The sequence below is a fragment of the Lepidochelys olivacea genome (genome assembly GCF_965140295.1).
Source record: "Lepidochelys olivacea isolate rLepOli2 genome assembly, chromosome: 4".
NCBI classification, from domain to species: Eukaryota; Metazoa; Chordata; order Testudines; family Cheloniidae; genus Lepidochelys; species Lepidochelys olivacea.
In genome coordinates, this window is record NC_140414.1 from 34,605,707 (window position 1) to 34,628,729 (window position 23,023).

At 42.0% G+C, this 23,023-nt stretch overlaps 1 protein-coding gene across 1 annotated transcript in view; it reads left to right on the forward strand.

Annotated features, from left to right (window-relative positions):
- Positions 1-749: 749 nt before the first annotated feature.
- The window catches only part of BANK1 (B cell scaffold protein with ankyrin repeats 1), a 304,009-nt gene continuing 281,735 nt past the window's right edge, over positions 750-23,023 (forward strand). Inside the window, exon 1 of the mRNA XM_084625875.1 lies at positions 750-875. Coding sequence (XP_084482001.1) covers positions 860-875 — 16 coding nt within the window. The 5' untranslated portion in view covers positions 750-859. The remainder of the gene's footprint in view (positions 876-23,023) is intronic.

Below are 23,023 nucleotides of genomic sequence, written 5' to 3' on the forward strand. Positions count from 1 at the left end.
TCTCCTTCCTTAGAAGTTTTTAAGGTCAGGCTTGACAAAGCCCTGGCTGGGATGATTTAATTGGGGATCGGTCCTGCTTTGAGCAGGGGGTTGGACTAGATGACCTTCTGGGGTCCCTTCCAACCCTGATATTCTATGATTCTAATGACCGTTGCTGCCATTAAGGGGCTCTTCCCCAGGGGAGAGAGAGACACTCATCCAGGTATCTCCCCCACCTCCACCCTGCCACAATCGTTTGAATCTGGTCTACACACGCCTGTGGCCCTCTGTTTGTTCCCTGCGTGCCACAAGCTACCGCTGAAGCTGAATGGGAGTCCTGGGGTGGGATGGAAAGCAGGACCCGTTGCCAAACGAGGGCAGCATCCCTTTCGCTGGGGCTGGGAGGGCTGCAGAGGGGTTCGGTTGAGGAAGGCGATTCTCAAAGGAACTCGCCTTTGGTTTAAAAGGAGGCGGGCGTGCGCCGGACCAAAGCCCGAGCGATACTACCCGCACCCCGGCCGCACCCTCTCCCCTTTCCCCGGCAGTGCAGGAGAGCGGGTCGCCACGGCTTGGGGGCGCCGGGCCCTCGGAAGGGCGCCGTCTCCTCAGCTCGACAGGAGGAAGCAGGGCCCGCGTCCAGCCTTGGGCGGGAGTTTCACTTTTGCAGCCAGCGCGGGAGCCGAACTTCCCCCAGCGGACGGAGCGGGACCCGCGCGAGGGGGCGGGCGGGGGCTGCAGCGGCAGGTCGGTGCTTCCGCGGTGGCTGAAGAGGGGGCGTCTCTGCTGCTGGGGCCGGAGCGACGCGGCTGGCTGAGCGCGCCCCCGGCCTCCACCTGCCCTGCGGAGAGGGAGGCAACGGGCCGCGGCCTGCGGCGGGACGATGACGAGCCCCCCAGGTGGGTCCGGGCTGCTGCCGGGATGGGGTGGCCGGGCCAGCGCTGGGGGTGGGAAGCGGGGAGGGAGCTGTCAAACGCCGAGGTCTCTTCCTCGCCCCGCCGCCCAGCTTGGCTTCCCATAGGAGGGGCGGGTCCTTCCCTGCTCCCACACCGGACTGAGAGACGAGCGGGAGGGAGCAAAGGGGCTGGAACTGGGGGTGCTGCACCGGCTCTTCTTCGAGTCCCCCAGCCCAGCCTGTGTCCCACCTGGCGATGCCCTTGGGGTGTGGTGAGCACTGCAGGGGAGACAGGGACCCACTTCTCTTCATGCCCTCCGGCGACGTGCTGTTGCCCAAAGCTACCCTATTGCGAACCCCGAGTCCTGCTAATGAAAAATAAAGAGTAGGACCCAACCCACCAAATATTGCCGGGCGGGGGGTGCCGCTAGAAGAAGAGTGAAAACGTGCGTCCCTGGGGATTTCTTACTTTGCTTCCCTAAGCGAAGGATGGGTAGAGCAAAGCCTAATTTTTTATTTTGCAAAGTGTCTAACGTAGGAGTGAAAATGTCAGACAACTTTTTTTTATTTAAAGGGAGATGTGTAGTAGAAGACTTTTCTTCTTGCATTGAGAAATAGCTTAGCTGTAGGGACCATTGCTTACTTACAAAAGAGTAAGTTGTTTCCTTAAACAAAATGAATACAGCTGGTATATGCGTTGTTAAATGGTGAACAATAACCCAGAATTTCTTTAGTGAAATATAATTGTAGACTTATGGCTTGGAAATATACAACCCCTCCAGTTTGGGGTCCTAACATCATATCTAGCTCAGTACAACCACTTTTAGGCAAAGCAGGTGAGGTAATATCTTTTTTTGGACCAACTTCTGTTGGTAAAAGAGACAAGCTTTCGAGCAACACTGAGCTCTTCTTCAGGTTGTATTGAAATGAAAAACAAGGTCAAATGCCCACAAAAACTGGATAGGTTTGCCAGGTTTTCGACCAGAACGCCCCATCAAAAAGGGACCTTGGTGGCTCTGGTCAGCACTGCCGACCGGGCGTTAAAAGTCCGGTCAGTGATGCGGAGGGTCTAAGACAGGCTAGTCCCTACCTATCCTGGCACTGCGCTGTGCCCTGGAAGCGGCCAGCAGCAAGTCCGGCTCCTAGGCGGGGGGCTACAGGGCTCCATGTGCTGCCCCTGCCCTGAGCACTGGCTCTGTACTCCCATTGGTCGGGAACTGCAGCCAATGGGACCTGGGGGGGCGGTGCCTGCGAGCAAGAGCAGCGCGCGGAGCCTCCTGCTCCGCCTCCCCCCCCCCAACCCGGCCTAGAAGCCAGACCTGCAGGTCGCTTCCAGGTCACACAGCATGGAGCCAGAACAGGCAGGAAGCCTGCCTTAGCCCCGCTACGCTGCTGACTGGGAGCTGCCCGAGGTAAGCCCACGCCCCGAGCCCAAGTACCTGCCCCTGCCCTGAGCCCCCCCAAACCCCTCAATCCCAGCCCCACCTCAGAGCTCGCACCCCAGCTGGTGGGGGAGAGCAAGCCACTGAGGGAGGGGAAAATGTAGTGAGCGGGGGGTGGGACCTCAGGGAAGGGGCAGGGCTAGGGTGTTCGGTAGACCACTGGACCACAATGAAAGCTCAACTCACCCGTTCACCTTGTATTTCACTCGATTCCCATAAATATTTTGTTTTGGACATTTTAATTTGTTAGTGCCATTTCTCCAAGTGTTTTATATGACAAACTAAATTTTACTGAACACTTTACTGAAGAAGACTACCATTATTTTTCATAAGTGTTTAGCACCACAAGCCACACCTATAGCTTTATAGAAATGCACCCCTCCAAAATATCCATTAATCATATGTTGGTTCAACTTTAAACCTATGTATCATTACATACCAAAAAATACATTTCAAAAGTTATTGCAAAGTCAAGCGCTTGAAAGTTGGGAAAGGCTAGAATTAGGGTAGAATGGACCATATAAATTCTGGTCCCTTGGAACGTGCATTGTCACATACTTTTTAATTAGATAATCACATACTATTTTTTCCATCTCATTCAAAACACAGGATGGACAGTGTTCAGTGATCAAGGCATCTAATTCAATTTTTCTTTTTCTCTCATAATTCAATTTCTGATCTTCAGCCTTATTTACTACACGCCATCCAAACCCTGCACTGAATACAGAATTGTTCATTTTTTCATGGTCTTTTTTTATAGAGTACATTGCTATGGCATAAAAGTGCCTTACAAAAATTAATGCATTATTATTTCCATTTTACGGAAGGGGAAACTGACACAAAGAACATAGTAAATCAGGGGCAGATCCAGGATTAGAATTTCGGACCCCTGGACTCCCAACCTTGACCACACTGCTTAACTGAGGAAGAAGATACTGAGTATTTACAGTTCCCATTGACTTCAGGTAGAGATGAGTGTTCAGCTGCACTTCTGAAAATGAGTGCCCCCTGGTATTTTATATTGGGCACCCAGAAAATGACAAACACACAATAGTGACCACCTGCCAAAAATTGTGTTTAAGAGACTTGCTTGATATCACATAGTGAGTCTGTGGCAAAGGCAGGGATCTATTTTCACAACTCTAGGAGACAGAAAAGTATTTTTACCCTCATCTTACCTATGAGAAAATAGATATGAAGGCCAGAATTTGTAAAAGTGTCGCTATTTTCAGTGCCATGATTGGGTGCTCGCTCTGCATGAGACATCCAGGACTTTCTTTTTTCTTTTTTCCCAGTGTTTTTAGGATTTTATAGCACTTTTTATGTTCAATACACTAACTGACACTCACAGCCCCCTTATGAGGTACAATAGAACCTCAAAGATATGAACATCAGAGTTACGGCCTTACTGATCAACTGGTTAGCATGTGGGACTGGAAGTAAGTGGAGACCAAAATGCAAAAAAAAAAAGGCAGCAAATACTGTGTTTGCAGTGGTCACCAACCGGTTGATTGCGATCGACTTGTCAATCCTAGTGGATGTCCCAGTCAATCGCGATCTCCGACAGACTTCTTTATGCAAATTCCACTAAACATACTGTACCTAGTGTAGATAAAGCATTCATGAATGGCAGATCTTTTATGAAATCTGTCTTCACTTATGGGGAGAGGCAGAGATACGATAATCCGCTAATGGTGATGCCATACTTGAGTTATATCTCTTCTCCACATTCATGAAGATAAATGTCATAACAGAGATTAGCCATTTTGTATTCTTTATTTATATAAAGTGCACTTCTCCCACTTGACAGAAATAAGTCATTAAAATTGATTGTGTTTGAATGGAATGTGTTAATCGTACAGGGGAATCTAGCCAATGACTAGGCTTGGAAACATTTGATTTTTGTATTTCATGAATAACAGAAAACAGCATTATATATTCAGTATTTTTAATTTTTTTAATTAATTTAAATGTATGCATTAATAGGAAATAAATAATGCTCAGCGCTTGACTTAATTAAAAATATAATATGTAAAAGTGAGTTTTAGAGACGATTCAGAAATAATATCACAGAATTTGATAATCATATATAATAATATCTTCTCAGTATTTCTTTGAGTGTAATGAAATACTAAATTTTTTACAAGATCCTATGGTGTGCATTCACACGTGCACACAATCATGTTAGACAAAAACCCTTTTTGTGTATTAAAAATGCCCTTTCTATACATTTTGCTTATTAATGATGAAAATAGTTTGATAGTGTTTTGGATTAAAGGAAAAATCTAGTATTACTGAGATTTAAAGATTGAAATCTAATTATTCCACGCCTAATACTTAAAGGTCGAGGTTGATCATTTCATCTCCATCCAAGATGCTATCCAGCTGCCAGTGTCTTCAAACCACTCCTACTGGCTGGAAACGTAACTTCCTTTTTTAAAAAAAACATTCAGCATGGTCGTGGAAAGGAAAACCTTTTCCATTAAAAATTAAAACAACATCCCAATGACCTAAAATATAAAGGACCGAGTTTTTTTCTGCACAAAACTGGCATTAGAGGCTGGCATCATGGGTCATTCACAGGCATGTATCAACAGCTTTATAGGAATGAAAGATAATAGGGAGGGTGGGGATTGACTATGAAGGGCCTTAAAAGTAAATACAAGTAGCATATATTTGATGCAATAGAGAAGGGGGAGTCAGTGGAGGGTTTCAGTAAGAGGGGTCACATGGTCAAGGCTATGGACTAGGACAATTATCTTTGCAGCAGCATTCTGATGGCTATGAGCAGGGCAAGCTTGCATTTCTCAAGGCCAGAGAGAAGAATGTTGCAGTAATCGAGATGTGAGATAATGAAAGCTTGGCTGTGAATTTTAGCTGTGTGGCTGATTTGGAAAAGTAATATGTTAGATGTGATGCAGAAAGAATTGGCACAATTCAGACATAGTCTGGATGTGAGGACCTAGTGCAGGGGTGGGCAAACTATGGCCCGGGGGCCGCATCCGGCCTTTCAGACATTTTAATCCGACCTTCGAGCTCCTGCTGGGGAGTGGGGTCGGGGGCTTGCCCCGCTCTGTGTGTGCCATGGTTTCGCATGGCTCCCAAAAGCAGCCGCATGTCTCTCCTCCGGCTCTAATGCGTAGGGGCAGCCAGGGAGCTCCACTCCCTTCCCCCGCCCCAAGTGCTGCGCCTGCAGCTCCCATTGGCCGGGAACCACAGCCAATGGGAGGTGCAGGGGTGGCACCTGCAGATGGGGCAGTGTGCAGACCCACCTGGCCACGCCTCCACATAGGAGGTGGAGAGGAGGACATGCTGCTGTTTCTGGGAGCTGCTTGATCTAAGCACCACCCAGAGCCTGCACCTCTGACCCCCTCCCATGCCCCAACCCCCTGCCCCAGTCCTGATCCCCCTCCTGCCCTCCAAACTCCTTGGTCCCAGCCCAGAGCACCCTCCTGCACCCCCAACCCCTCATCCTCAGCCCCATCCCAGAGCCCTCACCCTCCCGCACCCCAAACACCAATTTCATGAGCATTCATGGCCTGCCATACAATTTCCATACCCAGATGTGGCCCTCAGGCCAAAAAGTTTGCCCACCCCGACCTAGCGAGAGGTCTGAGCTGAAGACGAATCACAGTGTTTCCTTTTCTTGCAATCTTTTAATAAGTCTTGTGATATTTGATGTGTCTCTTAAAGTCCTAATTTCTGAAATCATTTGGTTTATGTGAAAATCTCAGATTTTGTCAGAAAACAGTAAGTTTCAGTCTCAATGGTTTGTGGACAAAAACTTGAAAATGTGAATCCTAAAGGCTTAAGTATCAGAAGGCAAATACAAAGAACCCAGATTTTATTATTTTTAAAAATCCGGTGTGTTTTAAAGCCAGTCTTACGATTTTGAAAATCTTGATTTATGATTTTTGAATGCATGGGGTTGCACATACTGGCATCATAAACTTCGAACAGAAAGAAAGGGGGGATGTTTTCAAAGATATTTGAAAATCATTGCTGAAAATCTGCCCTCCCATACTGATTTTTCTTTGTAACTTGCAGTTGAAAAAAGTAAGAGTTCTTTCAGAAATGAACTCACCCAAAGCAGTTTCCTTTCCTTCTCTGAACTCTTATTCCTCTCTCCTGTCTCTAGGTGCATGGTCATCTCATATGCTCACTGAAGCTTAAAATAAGCAGTAGATTACACACATCTGAGTTTCATTGGCACTGAAAAATTATGTCACTGAAGCCACAGTACAGGCAAAAGAAAGGGCAACAGTCTCAATTTCTAAAAGGAGGAGCATCTGTGTCCAGGGGGATGGGAATTGCAATATAAACACAGTTCTTCTGCTCTCTTGTCTCTGTTTCTCTTGGTGCTGGTCTCTGAGTACCTCGTAAGCTTACATACTCCTCTATTTTTACACGTGCAGTAAAAAACCAACCAACCAAAATTTAGAACATTTGAACATAGTGCTACAGTAGGCAGTACTAGGTTAGAATTTTAGCTGCATAGGGGACCCATTCATTTCTGATTATATTACTAGATAATCTGTTTAATGTAAAAGTAGTAACAGATTTTAAATGACAGGTTTCAGAGTAGCAGCCGTGTTAGTCTGTATCCGCAAAAAGAACAGTACTTGTGGCACCTTAGAGACTAACAAATTTATTAGAGCATAAGCTTTCATGGGCTACAGCCCACTTCATCGGGTGCATAAGTATTTGCATAAAACAAACCCACATTTGAAATATTCAAAATAGCCATGCAGTTAAGAAGGGAAAAACAAATACTGAGGTCTGAAAGTCAAATAGAGATTCATATTATTTCCTAAGACAATATGGATCCTTATTTATCATCTGATACCTCCCTATTTAGAAATGAAACAAAGCTCTCTAATTATTCATAAAGTCTGATTTACACTTCCATTGGTTCTGATATTTAAGGCAAGCTAATTTTAGATTTTTTTTAAAAAAAGGCATAGTTATACAGTTCTGCAAAGTTTCTTGAGACTCCGTATAATCTCAAAAAATCAAGACATCCTGTATATAACATGGTATGTGAGTATAATTTAAGAATGCATAGCTGAGTTTGGAAAGCACCCTTTTTGCTCTTAGATCACATGGTTAGCAGCTGTAACTGCCTTGAAACATTATACAAGTACTTATTAATAGCAAGTATTTGTGGCTTTGATTCTCTCCTTATTAAAAGTTGGAGTGTGATGAATAGTCATTTTCATTATATGGCCAAACACCAGATACTGACTTCTTATGTTTAGCCATGTAATGAATACCATCAAAGAACCAAATTGTATAAACTGTATTTTAGCAGTGCTAAGAAATAACTTTCATGATAAAATAACTCAGAGCATCCATAGGAACTATTACGTAGTTATCTGCTGGGTATAATCTATGTTCAATATAAGCACACAATAATAATTGTATTACTTTTGTCATTCAATAATTACATACAATATTAGCACTCGATATAAGTACGGATTAATAGCACTGTAATACTAAAGTAAGCAATAATCTGAATTTTCTCTTACATGGTATGTTTTAATCTTTAATATAGTTTAAAAAATAAAGCCTTTTAAACAGATATTTGCTTTTTTACACTCTCTTCATAATAGTATGTCTGTACCTCACAAACAGAAAGAAACTGGATAGGTACTTAAATGAAGTGGACAGACTTTCAGAAGTGCTCAGTACACCGTAGCTGCTGAGCTCTTTTGAAAATTTGGTCCAGAGAGATTAAGGCCAAATTTTTCAAGTGTCCACTTGTTCTGTGTGTCTGTGTGTCTAGCCTTGGACACCCTGGGCCCAATCTTCAGACGTGCTAACCAACCATTGCCCTGTTTGACTTCAAGTGGAGTTGTGGGTCCTTCTAAAAATCAGGCCCAAGATGTCTGACCTGGTTAAAAAAGGGTGTGTGTGTGTGGGGGGGGAGGACAATAAGTGGCCACTCTGAATTCCAAGTTTGAGCTGACGTTTTATTAATAAATAAATAAATAAATAAGTTAGAGCACAAGCCCAAAGGGCTGACTCCTGAAAGACTGCCACCTTTGCCTTTCTTTTCTGTTATTCATTTCCCATCTCTTATAATGGAAACAGAGAGAAAAGGACCTTTGTTTAGTTTGTTTTGCTTAGAGAACCCCGCATATGCTATGAACTTGGAGGGGGGACATTATAAACAACTTGAAGTAGGATCTGGTGGGGACTCAGGAGAGCCCCAAACTCTCCCACATTTTGAAATGCTGAAAACTTGTTAATATTTATGTAGGCATGAAATGTGTGCTTGCTGCATAATGGGATTGAAACACTGGTGCACAAAACAACTTATACCAGTGTAACAAATTGTCTTGAACAAACATTATGTAAGTATAAAAAAAAACCCCAAATGTTTTAATTGGCGAAATGAAAAATTGGAACATTTCAGGCATCCTGAAAAAATAGTTATCAGGATACTATAACACCATGTGAAAAACTATGACTGTGTTGATTTAAAAAAAGAAATGACAGCCTTACCTAAATGATTTGTCCGAGATTACACAGGAAGCACGTGACAGCTAGGAAGAGGACCTAGAATTCCAGTGCAGCGTCTTAATCAGAAGACCATAATTTCTACAGATAATAATTAGAATACAAACATACGTTGTAAAAATTATTCAGGGGTTTTACCACTCCTTGAATTTCTGTGCAGCATCCTGACACAGTGGCCATGATTGTGATCCCTTAGGTAGTGCCTATAAAATGCCCGGTGAAGGCATGAGGCTACAGTGGAGGTGGCTCTGTGAGGGAGCCACATTGTACTTCTCCAGTGGTAATGCAGTGGCTAATCACCTCTCAGCTGGGCTCATGGAAGGAGTATATTTGCCTCAGGACTAGTGCCTCTGGGATCTTTAACTGGGTGGTTGTGTCCTCATGTTGCTGCCTGCTGTGGTGTATAGCTTAATGCTACAGCTGAGCCCTATAGTTTGTACCAAATAAAGACCCAGACATTAATACTTGAAATTTGTTGTTGGTAAATGGTACTTTAAAAATAAAGAAAACCAAGAAAACCTCACAAAAACTCAGCTCATTGATGATCTGTCTATATTATATGCATCTGATGAAGTGAGCTGTAGCTCACGAAAGCTTATGCTCTAATAAATTGGTTAGTCTCTAAGGTGCCACAAGTACTCCTTTTCTTTTTGCGAATACAGACTAACACGGCTGTTACTCTGAAACCTGTCTATATTTTAAACACTTACCCAGTAGCATTTAACATATTCTATGTACTGGTGAGGGGACATTGTGTGAATGCTCACAAAGAAACAGGGTTAGAGACTGTGGAATCTGTAACTTTTTTTCTTACTTAAACAACAGAGCCAGTTCAGACAATTGTACCAAATCTGCATAACTTTGGAGGAAGTAAACACTATCTAGCAAACAACAAACAAACCAATATTAACATTAGCCAAAAACACCAACAATCTTTCTTATACCCAAACAAAGACATAAAGCAGAAAACACTGAGCCCCCCCGCCCCCCAGGTTCTTTGTATCTGTCTGTTTACATCCATGATTCTGCAAACACTTAAACATGTCACTTTATGCCTATGGGTAATCACCTTAGGTTCCTTGGTGCAGGGACTGTGTGTACTTCTGTGTCTAGTACAGAGCAAACACCGAGGTAGGCACAAATAATAAGTCATGATAGCTCCACTTGCTGGATATTTGTATATTTTATTCCACAGAAATAATACTGAATATCAATATATCACAGCATTCAGCTTGAGCGCTCCATGGAATGAAGGAAGGTTAGCTGGTGGATCGAATAGTAATAGTACTCAAGTTGATTGTTAGTTAGTCAAAGGTAAATTTCTGTGTTTGAAAAATACTACTATTTGTTAACAAATAGAGTTCTTATAGGATATAGATCACATCCCTAACAACATTTAACATATTGAAGTGGTAATGTCTTTGTCAGTGTTCAAACTTTTACAAGATTTTGCTGAATAGAAAATGAATCAATACATTGACTTAAATTTTATAGAATTGAAATATATATACATCATATTTTCATATAATGTATGCTTATTATTGTTTTGGTTTACCCATGAAACATTTTACACTTTGTTAGTTGAAGGATGGAAAAAATGCAATTGTGTGCCTGGAACAAGTTCAACAAGAATAGCTGAAAACTATTTGAGGACTGAAATCAAAAGACCCAACCTTTAAATAACATTAGTTTCTTCCTTAAAAATAGAAGCCTACAGGACTCAGTTAGTTTAACACCAAAGCAATACTGAGCAGTAAAAGCAAACAAATAGCACTCCTGTCAGCCAATACAAAATGTGGCATCCTCCAGATTGTACTGATGTTTGTATTAATTCAAAAATCAGTCACAGTTGTTCACTCGTTAAACAAGTCATAATATGCTTGAGTGACAGAAACTGCATGTTAAGTTAACAAATCATACATACAGTAGAACTGTCAGATACCAACTTCTGGTTCTGTTTATTTTTCTTTTTTAAATGTATAATATGCGCTAAAACTAGTAAATACTGTATGCACTATTAATCAGGCTCTACAGACATTTAAATTTATCTGACCTTCTGTGCAATTTGGCGTAATTACCAGAAGTAACTCCTGACGGTGTTATTTGTAGGAACAGAGCTAATGTGTTAGGGTTCCTCCCCCCCAGAGGCTTTAATGTTTTCAGTAATGTCCAAACAGCCAGGTCCAGATCCTCTTCCATGGCTGAGGCACATGCAACATCAGTTAGGAGTGTGTGTGTATGTGCATGCACACGGAAAGAAGCCCAATCAGTTAATCATACTCCAGTAGTATAGAATTCTCCAGAACACTTTCATCCTCATATAGGGCCCAGTTTAGCCAAGTGCTTGAACATATACTTAGTTGAATCGAAGCCTTAACTTTTTATTCAACTGTGCAGTTGACTTAAACATAATTTTTTTAAAATCTATCTGTAGTCCATCCAAGTTCTGCTCAAAATTGAAGTAGGGTACCTAAAGATTTAAGGTTTGATCTGAAGCTCATTGAAGTTAGTGGGAAGACTCCCATTTACTTCAGTGGATGTTGGTTATGTACCTAAGCAACACCAAATGAACTGAAACCATGTTTTTATAAGCTTAAATGGCTTTACCTGAATCTAGAGAACTACATTTTGAGGAGGGCAGGCCAGGAACTTGGGGACGGTATCATAATATTACGTTTTAATATCCAAACCAAATTTGTATCTCATTCACACTCCTATAGTGATCTGAAAGTTAAAATAAAACTTCTAGCACAAAAAGTAGGGCTAGATACTGTAGAATTTAATAAAGATTTAATTAGAATACACAACAAATAAATCTAGCTTGGAATGGGATTTCAAATGTAGCAAATCCAATAAAAAATGCAAAAAGCTCAATACCACCCCTATTTTCAAGAATTCCAATAATTCTACTATTATAGTCTTTCGGAAAGTTTCCCATAGCTTCAAGTTTCCTGCATACAGAAGTACTGGGTCAGTTTCCCAGCTGCTGTAAATCATTATAGCTCCATTGAAGTCAATTGCAGAATGCTGATTTCACGCCAGATCAGGATCTGGCCCACTATCCTTAATCAAAATTCCACTTAAAGATTTCATACTAGCATTCTGTGTTTGTAATTCGATAATCTTATCAAAAGCTTCCAGAGGTTTTCTTCCCCCAAGAGATTCTGTTCACTGTTCAAGATTAACCATTTTAGAAGAGGCCAAATCTAATTTGGACTTGAATGCATCAAACCTAGCCTGTAATGATTGAATTGGAGAAAAAATATTTTCTGCAGAAGCTTTTGAGGTTGCTTTTACATTTGTCAATTTAGAAACAGAAACCTTTCCTACTAACACAAAACATCCAGGTCAATTTATTTTTAATTTTCTTGTAGAGGTCCTGCCAAATTATTGTCACCTAGTCTTCTACGAGAGTTTAAAACAACTCTATTTCATTGACAGACTCTTTGCCTATTTTTCACCATCTGAGAAGGTGATATGATTCATTTAAATGGCATTCCATATTCCTATATTTTAGCTTTTCAGATATATTGTGTATATAGATGTGTGTGTATATATATATAATACATTTTGTCCTCACACATGCCAGAAAACCCTTGATCATGGTGAACCATATATATAATTCTTATCATGAATCTCACACATGATCCCTACCTAAATCATACTCTAAATCACATGCCCCCTGAAAGTAGAACTGTACTCAACCTTACTATGGACTTGTGACCATTCATAATGTTTGAAACATAGAGCCTTTAGACAACCATTGATTAGAGAAACTTTGATCTGAGCAGAAAGTTGGATGTACAAACCTTACTCATGGCACTCAGGTGTGAAAATAGTGGCCTATGAATTTATTATTCTACCTTGTCTACAAACAATTCAGACATGAGTATTTTTATTAGGCAAAACTGAGGCTTTTAAAGTGGGGTCTATTATTAAAGTGGGGTTCTTTTCTGAAAATGACTGTGTAAACATGTTGCTTTCTTACTATACTCCTGTACATTAAGAGTCTTATCTGTTGAATTTAGTGATAGGAGAAAACATAAATTTTACTGTTTCTGTTATCCCTGCTGATCTAACTCAACTGAATTTGAATGGATTCTATTCCTTGTTATGCCTCATGAACAGAATTATTTAAGTTCCAGTTATAACTGTGCAAGTTCGTTAAAAACAATGGGATTGCATAAGTGTCACTTGAAGACCTCCTTTGGCTATACTGTGCTAAAATTAAGTCCCTGTGCTAAAGTTAAGTCCCTTTCCAAGAGTTTGCAAAAGTGTGCCAGGGAAAGGCACTGGGACAATATCCTGGGGACTGTGCATTCTGCAGTGCACTTTACTGCTTTTCTAAAAAAGAAGAAACATATACTACCACTGTTCTTCTAGTGTGTGATCCTATTGCAGCATGTGGGGTGTATTTATGCTTCTAAACAAGCTATCCAGGCCTCCTTGGTACCTTGGAGCACCTAGAATACTTTCTGTTTTGCCATTGATGATTGTGGACTGTAGTGCAAAATGTTTTCTTTTTTGCTTTTGTATATTAAAAAAATCCCATGAGTTCTTGAAACTTATTATTTCCTTTCTCTAAAAAATACAGGCTTTGTTTTGAGAGCATATGCCGTGAATTGAGAATTAATATGATTTTAACAGTATTAGTTGAAATTGTTGTGTACCTGATATGGAACATGGAAAGCAAGCCAGAAGTGTAGTGAGCTGAACTATTCCTAGATAAAATATAATTTGCTAAAACTTCCCAAAGAAAATCGAAGTCCGGTTAGAATCTTTGTCATTTACATATGGATAATGTTTTCCTATGTGGTTTCCAACTCTCCAAAAAGGAAAAGGAGAAGAGAAAGAAAAAGAGGAGTTTACAAAAAGCAAAGTTAACAGAAGGCCAACAATTAAAATGTAGCAGAAAGAAGCAAGACAGAACTAAGTGTCAGAAAGAGAAAGCAGAGGGAAGTAAAATATGTGAAGTAGAATGTGAGAAAACCAGAGCATAGATGTCAGTACAACTTACAACTTGTCAAGTAGTATGCAGCCGCAAAGAAAAATACAAGGTTAGAAAATCTAGACTGAAAAACAGAAAAGTTCTTCTGTCTATATAAGGAAAGTTGAGAACTAGTCAACTCAGTACTTTGGGTTAGAGAAAAAGGTGTTTTCATTTTAAGAGGATTATTTGGACACCAGTGTGTTGTCCAGTGATTTTTGCTGGTTCTAGTGACCATGTCCAGAGGGACAACCATGAGACAGTGGTAGAGAAGAGAGCTGAAAACCCTGCATCTCCAGTCACTGTGGCAGGTTCCTGGAAAGCCAGCCAACCACGCAGACTGTTCCCTTACATCTTGAAGTTTAGGACCTAGCTGGAGTAAAAGTCTACTTTAATATACAAGTCAGAATTTTTTTGACAATCACATATAGATTTTCAGGGTCACGTCCTGCAAATGGATCCTCACAGGTGCAGTTATGATGATATTACTGGATTAAGAACATAAGAATGCCATACAATGATCCATCTAGTCCAGTATCCTGTCTTCCAACAGTGGCTGGTGTCATCTGCTTCAGAAGGAATGAAAAGAACAGGGCAATTGAGTGATACATCCCCTGTTGTCCAGTCCCACCTTCTGGCAGTCAAAGGTTTAGGGGCACCCAGAGCATGGGATTGTATCCCTGATCATCTTGGCTAACAGCTAAGATTAAGATTTTGTCACAGTTATTTTTAGTAAAAGTCATGGACAGGTCACAGGCAATAAACAAAAATTCATTGAAGCCTGTGACCTATCTGTGACTTTTACTAAAAAAAAAATTATAATGGTGGGGGCCTCATGGGCAAAGTGGAGGACTGAAGTGCCCTGCAGGCGGGGAGGGGAAGAGAGCCCTATTGTCACTGCAGGGGGTGGGGAGTCTAGCACCTCCCACAGTGACTGACAGCTTGGGTGCCCCAGAAGCTTAGAGCTCCAGTTTCCCCAGCTGCGGGCCAATGGGTCTGGGTGCCCCCGCCATCCCAGTGCTGAAGCAGGAAAATGTCACCAAAGTCTCTGAAATTCATGGAATCCGTGACTACCATGATCACCATGACCTAACCTAATCCTTAGTAATAGCCATTGATTAACCTGTCCTCCATGAACGTATCTAATTCTTTTTTGAACCAAGTTGTACTTCTGGCCTTCACAGCATTCCCTGGCAATGAGTTCCATAGGTTGACTGTGTGTTGTGTGAAGAAATATTTCCTTTTGTTTGTTGTATACCTGCTGCTTGCTAATTTCATTGAGTGATCCCTTGTTCTTGTGTTATGTGAAGGGCTAAGTAACACTTCCCTATTCACTTTCTCCACACCATTTATGATTTTATAGACCTCTATAATATCTCCCATTTAGTCGTCTCTTTTCTAAGATGAACAGTCTCAGTCTTTTTAATCTATCCTCCTTTGGAAGCTATTCTATACCCCTATAATTTTTGTTGCCCTTCTGTATACCTTTTCGAGTTCCACAGTATTCAAGTTGTGGGTGCTATGGATTTATTTAGCAGCATTCTGATATTTTCAGTTTTATTATCTGTCTCTTTCCTAATGGTTCCCAACATTCTATTAGCTTTTTAGACTGCCGCTGCTCATTGAGCAGATCTTTTTAGAGAACTATCCATGACTCCAACAATGAATTTCATCTTCCATTTTGTCTCCCAGTAACCCAATTTTGTGAGATCCCATTTTAACTCTTCACAGACTGTTTTGGACTTACTACCTTGAGTAATTTAGTATTGTCTGCAACCTTTGCCACCTTGCTGTTTACCTTGTTTTCCAGATCATTTAAATGAATAAGTAAGTCCCAGTACAGATCCCAGGGGGACCCCACTATTTACCACTTTCCATTGTGAAAATTGACCATTTATATTCCTACCCTTTGTTTCTTATCTTTAACCAGTTACTGATCCATAAGAGAACTTTCCCTTTTATTCCATGATTGTTTCGTTTGCTTAAGAGCCTTTGATGAGGGACCTCGTCAAAGGCTTTCTGAAAGTCCAAATACACTATATCCATTGCATCACCCTTGTTCACATGCTTGTTGACACACTCAAATAATTTAAATAGATTGATGAGGCATAATTCCTCTTGACGAAAGCTGTGTTGACTCTTCCCCCAACATATGATGTTTATCTATGTGTTTGATAATCCTGTTATTTACTATAGTTTCAATGAATTTGCCTGGTACTGAAGTTAGGCTTATCACCCTGTAACTGAAAGGATCACTTCTGAAGCCTTTTATAGAAATCAGCAGTACAACTGAAAAGCATAAGTCTCTACTGCTTCAGCTAAGGGACCAGGCGTGTTCGCTCATAGGCAGTAGGTTGCTCGTAACCCTCTATTTGTTGTCTGGCAACTAGGGGAAGACAAAGCCAGACTGTGCTAATGTGTGCTACACAGGGGTCTGCTCATGTGTTTCCTTTTGTAAGATCAGGGTATAAAGCGGTAATATGAGAACTCGCAGTTTGTAAGAGAAGTCAGTGATCACATGATGTTAACCTTCTACTGAGAAAAAAGTGCTTGCTGGAAGAATGTATCTTAAATCATTCATAAACTTGAATGTTATTTGGGCAGGTTGGTTGATTTTGCAATATAATGTATGAATTGTCTTAATATATGATGGTGTAATGTGATTAAATAGGGAAAGAACATGTTAAAAATTGCTTAGACAAGATAGATGTCTTCAAGTTATCAGGGCCTGATGAAATACATCCTACTACTCAAGGAGCTGACTGAGGAGGTATCTGAGCCATTAGCGATTATCTTTAAAAAGTCACAGAATACTGGACAGATTCCAGAGGACTGGAAGAGGACAAATATGGTGCCCATATATAAAAAGGAAAAAAAGGACAATCCAAGGAATTACAGATCAGTTACTTTAACTTCAGTATCCGGAAAGATAATGGAGCAAATAATTAAGCAATCAATTTTCAAACACCTAGAAGATAGTAAAGTGTTAAGTAATAGTCAGCATGGCTTTGTCAAGAACAATTTGTGTCAAACCAATCTAATAGCTTTCTTTGACTGGATAACAAGTCTTGTGGATGGGGGGAAACAGTAGATGCGGTATATCTTGACTTTAGTAAGACTTTTGATACTGTCTCACATGATTTTCTCATAAATAAACTAGGGAAACACAATGTAGATGGAGCCACTCTAAGGTGGGTGTGTAAGTGGTTGGAAAACCATTCCCAGAGAGCAGTTATCAGTGGTTCACAGTCAAGCTGGAAGGGCATATCAAATGGGGTCCCAGAGGGATCAGTGGTGGGTCCAGTTCTGTTCAATATATTTATCAGTGATTTAGATAATGGCGTAGAGAGTACACTTATAAAGTTTGCGGACAAAAAAAGCCAACATCACTTTGGGATGTATTAACAGGAGTGTTGTAAGGAAGCCACAAGAACTAATTCTTCTGTTCTACTCCGTGCTGATTAGGCTTCAGCTGGAGTATTGTGTCCTGTTCCGGGTGCCACGGTTCAGGAAAGATGTGGACAAATTGGAGAAAAAATGGAGAAGAGCAACAAAAATGATTAAAGGTTGAAGGAAACATGACCTATGAGGAAAGATTGAAAAAATTGGGCTTGTTTAGTCTGAAGAAGAGAAGACTGAGACGGAACGTGATAACAGTTTTCAAGTACATAAAAAGGTTGTTGCAAGGAGGAGGGAGAAAAATTTTTCTTGTTAACCTCCAAGGACAGAACAAGAAACAATGGGCTTAAATTGCAGCAAGGATGGTTTAGATTGAACATTAGGAAAAATGTCCTAACAGTCAGGATTGTTAAGCACTGGAGTAAATCACCATGGGAGATTGTGGAATCTCCATCATTGGAGATATTTAAGAGCAAACACCTGTCAGGGATGGTATAGATAATACTTAGTCCTGCCATGAGTGCAGGGGACTGGACTAGATGATCTCTCAAAGTCTCTTCCAGTCCTACGATTCTGTGATTGATTAGCTCTTTTGGGGTGGGTTGGGTTGGGTTGGTTGGTTGGTGTTTGGAGTTTTTTTGGTTTGTTTGTTTTTTTTGCTGACTGGCGGGCAGTAATAAAAATATCTAGGTTATTACATGGGTGGAATCCTGAGTCCACTGTCTTAAGTGACTGTGCAGGGATTAATTTGGGCTTTTGTGTTGGAAAGTCTGCTTTCTGATAAAACTATTCAAAAGTTTTACAAAATGCTTGTTTAACTTGGTTTCCAACTGACCACTGGACTCATCATTGCAATTTTGTTAAACTATGTGTTTTGTTTTCTTTGGTTTACTGACACACTATACTCCTGTCTCACTTACTTCCCCCTTTGTGCATGACTGTCATTAATGATGTCAATAGAGCTAAGCTGTAGGATTGGGTTTAGCTAACTTGTGCACCATTTACTGGCAATAGAAACAGCATAGACTATTAAAGGTACTGTACATAGACACTGACTAGTGCTTTGATTTCCCCCCCCTCTGCGCTAGTGGCACACTTGAATGAGGGATTGGAGTGGGGAGGATATTTTGAATCCAGAGGATCTTCCCCACTACATTAAAGACATATCACATACTGAACATAAATGACTTTTCACTGTCCTTTTAAATGCTGATAGTGGAGATTCAAAACATCTAGAAGACGACAGACAAAACCAACAAATAAGGATGGATTCAAAGCCAATGTACAGAAGTAGATGAAGATCATGCACAAAAGTAGCCAGAGCCTTCTTGCCTACCCTGAGGATACTCTGTTGACTTCTGACAAAAATTAAAACATATTTGGCAACAGATTTTATGGCAGTGAGGACATAAGATTATTATATTAGAGGCTGTGACTGGTATGAGTTCTGTTTCTAGGGGACTTGTACCATGTAGATTTCCTGTGTCAGTGATGGTGTCTTTGTTTTTCTTAAGAATTGTTGTAGTGTTGTCATTGTTTAATACAGCACACTTGGCTCGACTTTATAATGAATTGAAAATAGAAATTGCTTTGAGCAAGAATCGCGGTAAGTAGTGGTGATTGCTGAAAAGTGAAGGATTTGTTTCCGGAGTTACTTAAGAGATCTCACTCTGCAGGAAGCAAGGCACTGTTGTGCTGTGGTGATTTCTGGATTATTTCAGTTTCTAACAATTCCCCGCACACAGGAAATCTTAACTGTTCAGTGATTAAGCCTCAATCACGGAATCCCACATGCAGCGCCATTTAAATTAATGGGGCTCTATGGGATCAAAGCAGGCTGCCTGGAAGCTGTCAGTTGCTGGATTGGGGCCCTTATATATATATATGCCATTTTCCTTGGGCATGTTCTCAATTGTAGGAGGGAAAAGCACTACAACTTAAGCTCAGCACTACAACACCTAACTTCGGCACTCTGATTTAGGTGCCCAGGCATCCTATACAATGCACTGGAAGAGTTAGGAACTTACAAACGGGAATCTACAAAAGCCAGGAAGCTGAACAGGGGGCTACCTAAACTAGCGACTAGGAAACATCAAGGAGAGGGATGTGATCCAAGCCTCCCCAGTCTCCACTGGGGATTCACAGCCATGAACCCTCCCCTGACATTAGTCGCCTAGGCCCTTTTTTGAAAAAAAACGTGGGGGAGGAGGAAGTGGTGGAGAGTGTCCTAACCCACTGAGCTGGATGATATTTTGAGGTGTCTGTCTCAGTCTCTCCTGTTGAAGCCCTTCCATTTTAAATATTCGTTGGGTCAGAGAGAGTGACTCTATAGCCCAGTGGTTAGGACATTAACCTGTTCTAATGAATATTTAATTAAACCATTCCACTTTGTATAAGTAATTAACAGGAGAGATTGGGATGTTTTGGGATGGGTCTCTCTCAAAGCCCAGTGGTTAGGGTACTCCACTGAGAGATGAGATGTCAGTTCAAATTCCTGTTCCAAATTAGGGAGAAGGGGGATTTGAACCCAGGACAACCACTGGGCTTATGGTTATAAGATTCATAGACTTTAAGGTCAGAAGGGACCACCGTGATCATTGCAGGCCACAGAACCCCATCCACCCACTCCTGTAATAAACCCCTGACCTCTGGCTGAGTTACTGAAGTCTTCAAATCATGGTTTAAATACTTCAAGTTACAGAGAATTCACCATTTACACTAGTTTAAACCTGCAAATGACATGTGCCCTTGCTGCAGAGGAAGGCACCCCTCTCCCCCCAAGGTCTCTGCCAATCTGACTTGGGGCAAAAATTCCTTCCTGCTCCCAAATGATCCTGGGCATGTGGGCAAGACATATGGCTCTGTGGATATGGGGAAAGCAGTGGATGTGATAGATCTTGACTTTAGCAAAGCTTTTGATAAGGTCTCCCACAGTATTCTTGCCAGCAAGTTAAAAAAGTATGGATTGTATGAATGGACTATAAGTTGGCTAGATTGTCGGGCTCAACGGGTAGTGATCAACAGCTCCATATCTAGTTGGCAGCCAGTATCAAGCGGAGTGCTGCAGGGGTCGATCCTGGAACCGGTTTTGTTCAACATCTTTATTAATGATCTAGATGATGGGATGGATCAGCAAGTTTGCAGATGACACTAAGCTGGGGTGGTACGGGGAGAAAGAGGTAGATATGCTGAAGGGTAGAGATAGGGTCCAGAGTGACCTAAACAAATTGGAGGATTGGGCCAAAAGAAATCTGATGAGGTTCAACAAGGACAAGTGCAGAGTCCTGCACTTCGGACAGAAGAATCCCATGCACCACTACAGGCTGGGGACCAAGTGGCTAAGCAGCAGTTCTGCGGAAAAGGACCTTGGGATTACAGTGGATGAGAAGCTGGACATGAACAGTGTGCCCTTGTTGCCAAGAAGGCTAACGGCATATTGGGCTCCATTAGTAGGAGCACTGCCAGCAGATCAAAGGAAGTGATTATACCCCTCTATTCGGCACTGGTGAGACCACATCTGGAGTATTGTGTCCAGTTTTGGGCCCCCCACTACAGAAAAGATGTGGATAAATTGGAGAGAGTCCAGCAGTGGGCAACTAAAATGATCAGGGGGCTGGGGCACATGACTTACAAGGAGAGGCTGAGGGAACTAGGGTTATTTAGTCTGCAGAAGAGTGAAGGGGGATTTGATAGCAGCCTTCAACTACCTGAAGGGGGGTTCCAAAGAGGATGGAGCTCGGCTGTTCTCAGTGGTGGCAGGTGACAGAACAAGGAGCAATGGTCTGAAGTTGCAGTGGGGGAGATCTAGGTTGGATAGTAGGAAACACTATTTCACTAGGAGGGTGGTGAAGCACTGGAATGGGTTATATAGGGAGGTGGTGGAATCTCCATCCTTAGAGGTTTGGAAGCCCTGGCTGGGATGATTTAGTTGGTGTTGGTCCTGCTTTGAGCTGGAGGTTTGACTAGATGATCTCCTGAGGTCTCATCCACCCCTAATCTTCTATGATTCTAAGACCCACGGGGCAGAATTCTTTCCCAAGTATATCTGTAGTAACTCAGATCCCTCCTCATCTAGTGTCCCATTCCCTGCCATTTGGGATTTTTGCTATAGGTAGTCGCCAATCATGCCATTGTAGGAAGTCCTGTTATACCATCCCCTCCATAAACTTATCAGACTCAGTGTTGAAGCCAGTTATGTTTTTCGCCCCCACTTCTGCCCTTGGAAGGCTGTTCCAGAACTTCACTCCTCAAGTTAGAAAACTTTGCCTAATTTTGAGCCTAAACTTGTTGATGACACTTGTTCTTGTGTCCACATTGGTGCTTAACTTAAATAACACCTCTCCCTCGCTGGTATTTATCCCTCTGATGTATTTATAGAGAGCAATCATATCCCCCCTCAACTTTCTTTGAGTCTTCTCTCATAATGTAGGTTTTCCCTTCCTTGGATCATCCTTGTAGCCCTTCTCTGCACCTGTTTCAGTTTGCATTAATCTTTCTTAAGCAGCACTGCCACCTACTCCTCTGGCAGCCTTGGTGTGTATGCCAGACCCAATCTGTTACCGAGCCTCTGAGAGGATCTAGTGGATAAGGCCCCACGAGCTTGACAGTTGGGGGGAATACTTAATTTGAAGACTGCCTCGCAGGTTTAAGCAGAAGACAGGACTTAGGCAGCTATACACACTCACTGGCAGATTTTTAGGTGCCTATGGGGACGGCAGCAGCTGAAATGTAGGCACCCAGGAATTTTAGGTGGCAATTGAGTGGTGATTTTGAGGATCTGAACTTTATGACCTATTTACCACTCTAGGTGCCAGAGTCCAATCCCCTGTACTCAAGGCAGGGCTACTGTGACATTCCCCTCTGGTGTTATCTGGACTGGTGATCTGCTAGGTCACCCCAATCCTTGACTCTAGGAGCCAACTTTACCTTGCTCTACTGTGAGAGCTCCTACTCCTGGGTTGATCACGCACAGTTTCTGGCATGTAAGCTGCTCCTTGGATTGTGCAAGCCAATATCTTGGGTCCCAGACACAACCCTAGGAACTTCTGTCTTGTTGGTTCCACTTATGCCTGCTGGACACTGCAAGCTTATATGAGTTTGTCAATTTAACAAAGAAGTTGATATGCACCAGGCTAAGGGGAGTCCAACACGCTTCAAAGCGAACACACTGCTTCAGTTAAAACAAACTGATTTATTAACTACAAAGATTTGTTATGCTCTGACTTCTAATCAAAGTCAAATTTGGGCAAATGAAATAAGATCAGCTTAGAATACATTTTGCTTTTAACACTTTCAGTGCTCTCACAATTTTAGATGCTTCTCACCATAGGCTGGCTGGCTGCCCTTGAGCCAGGCTCTTCCCTTTGATCAGCGCTTTAGTCACTTGGTGGTGATGTCTGTAGATGGAGGTGGGAAGAGAGAGGAAGAGCCTGGCAAACATTTCTCCCTTTTATCATGTTTTTTCCCCCCTTGGCTTTGCCCCTCTTCTTTTCAGAGTCAGGTGAGCATCACCTCATCGTGGTCCCAAACTGACCAAAGGAAGGGGTGTGTGACTCACTGGAGGGTCCAACAGATCCTTTGTTGTTGCCTAGCCCAGTGTCCTTTGTTCTGTGAGGCTGGGCTTGTCCCATACGTGCCTTGACAAGGTGTGAACTGCTCCTCTGCTCTTGGAGAGTTTTTGCCTGGGCTTGCTTTCAGCCATGAAGACACATTTTCAGCTGTATAACTACATACATGAAGTTGCAACTTATTACTAGAACGAAGCTCAGTATATCATGAGCCTTCCAAAGACACCTGACATGA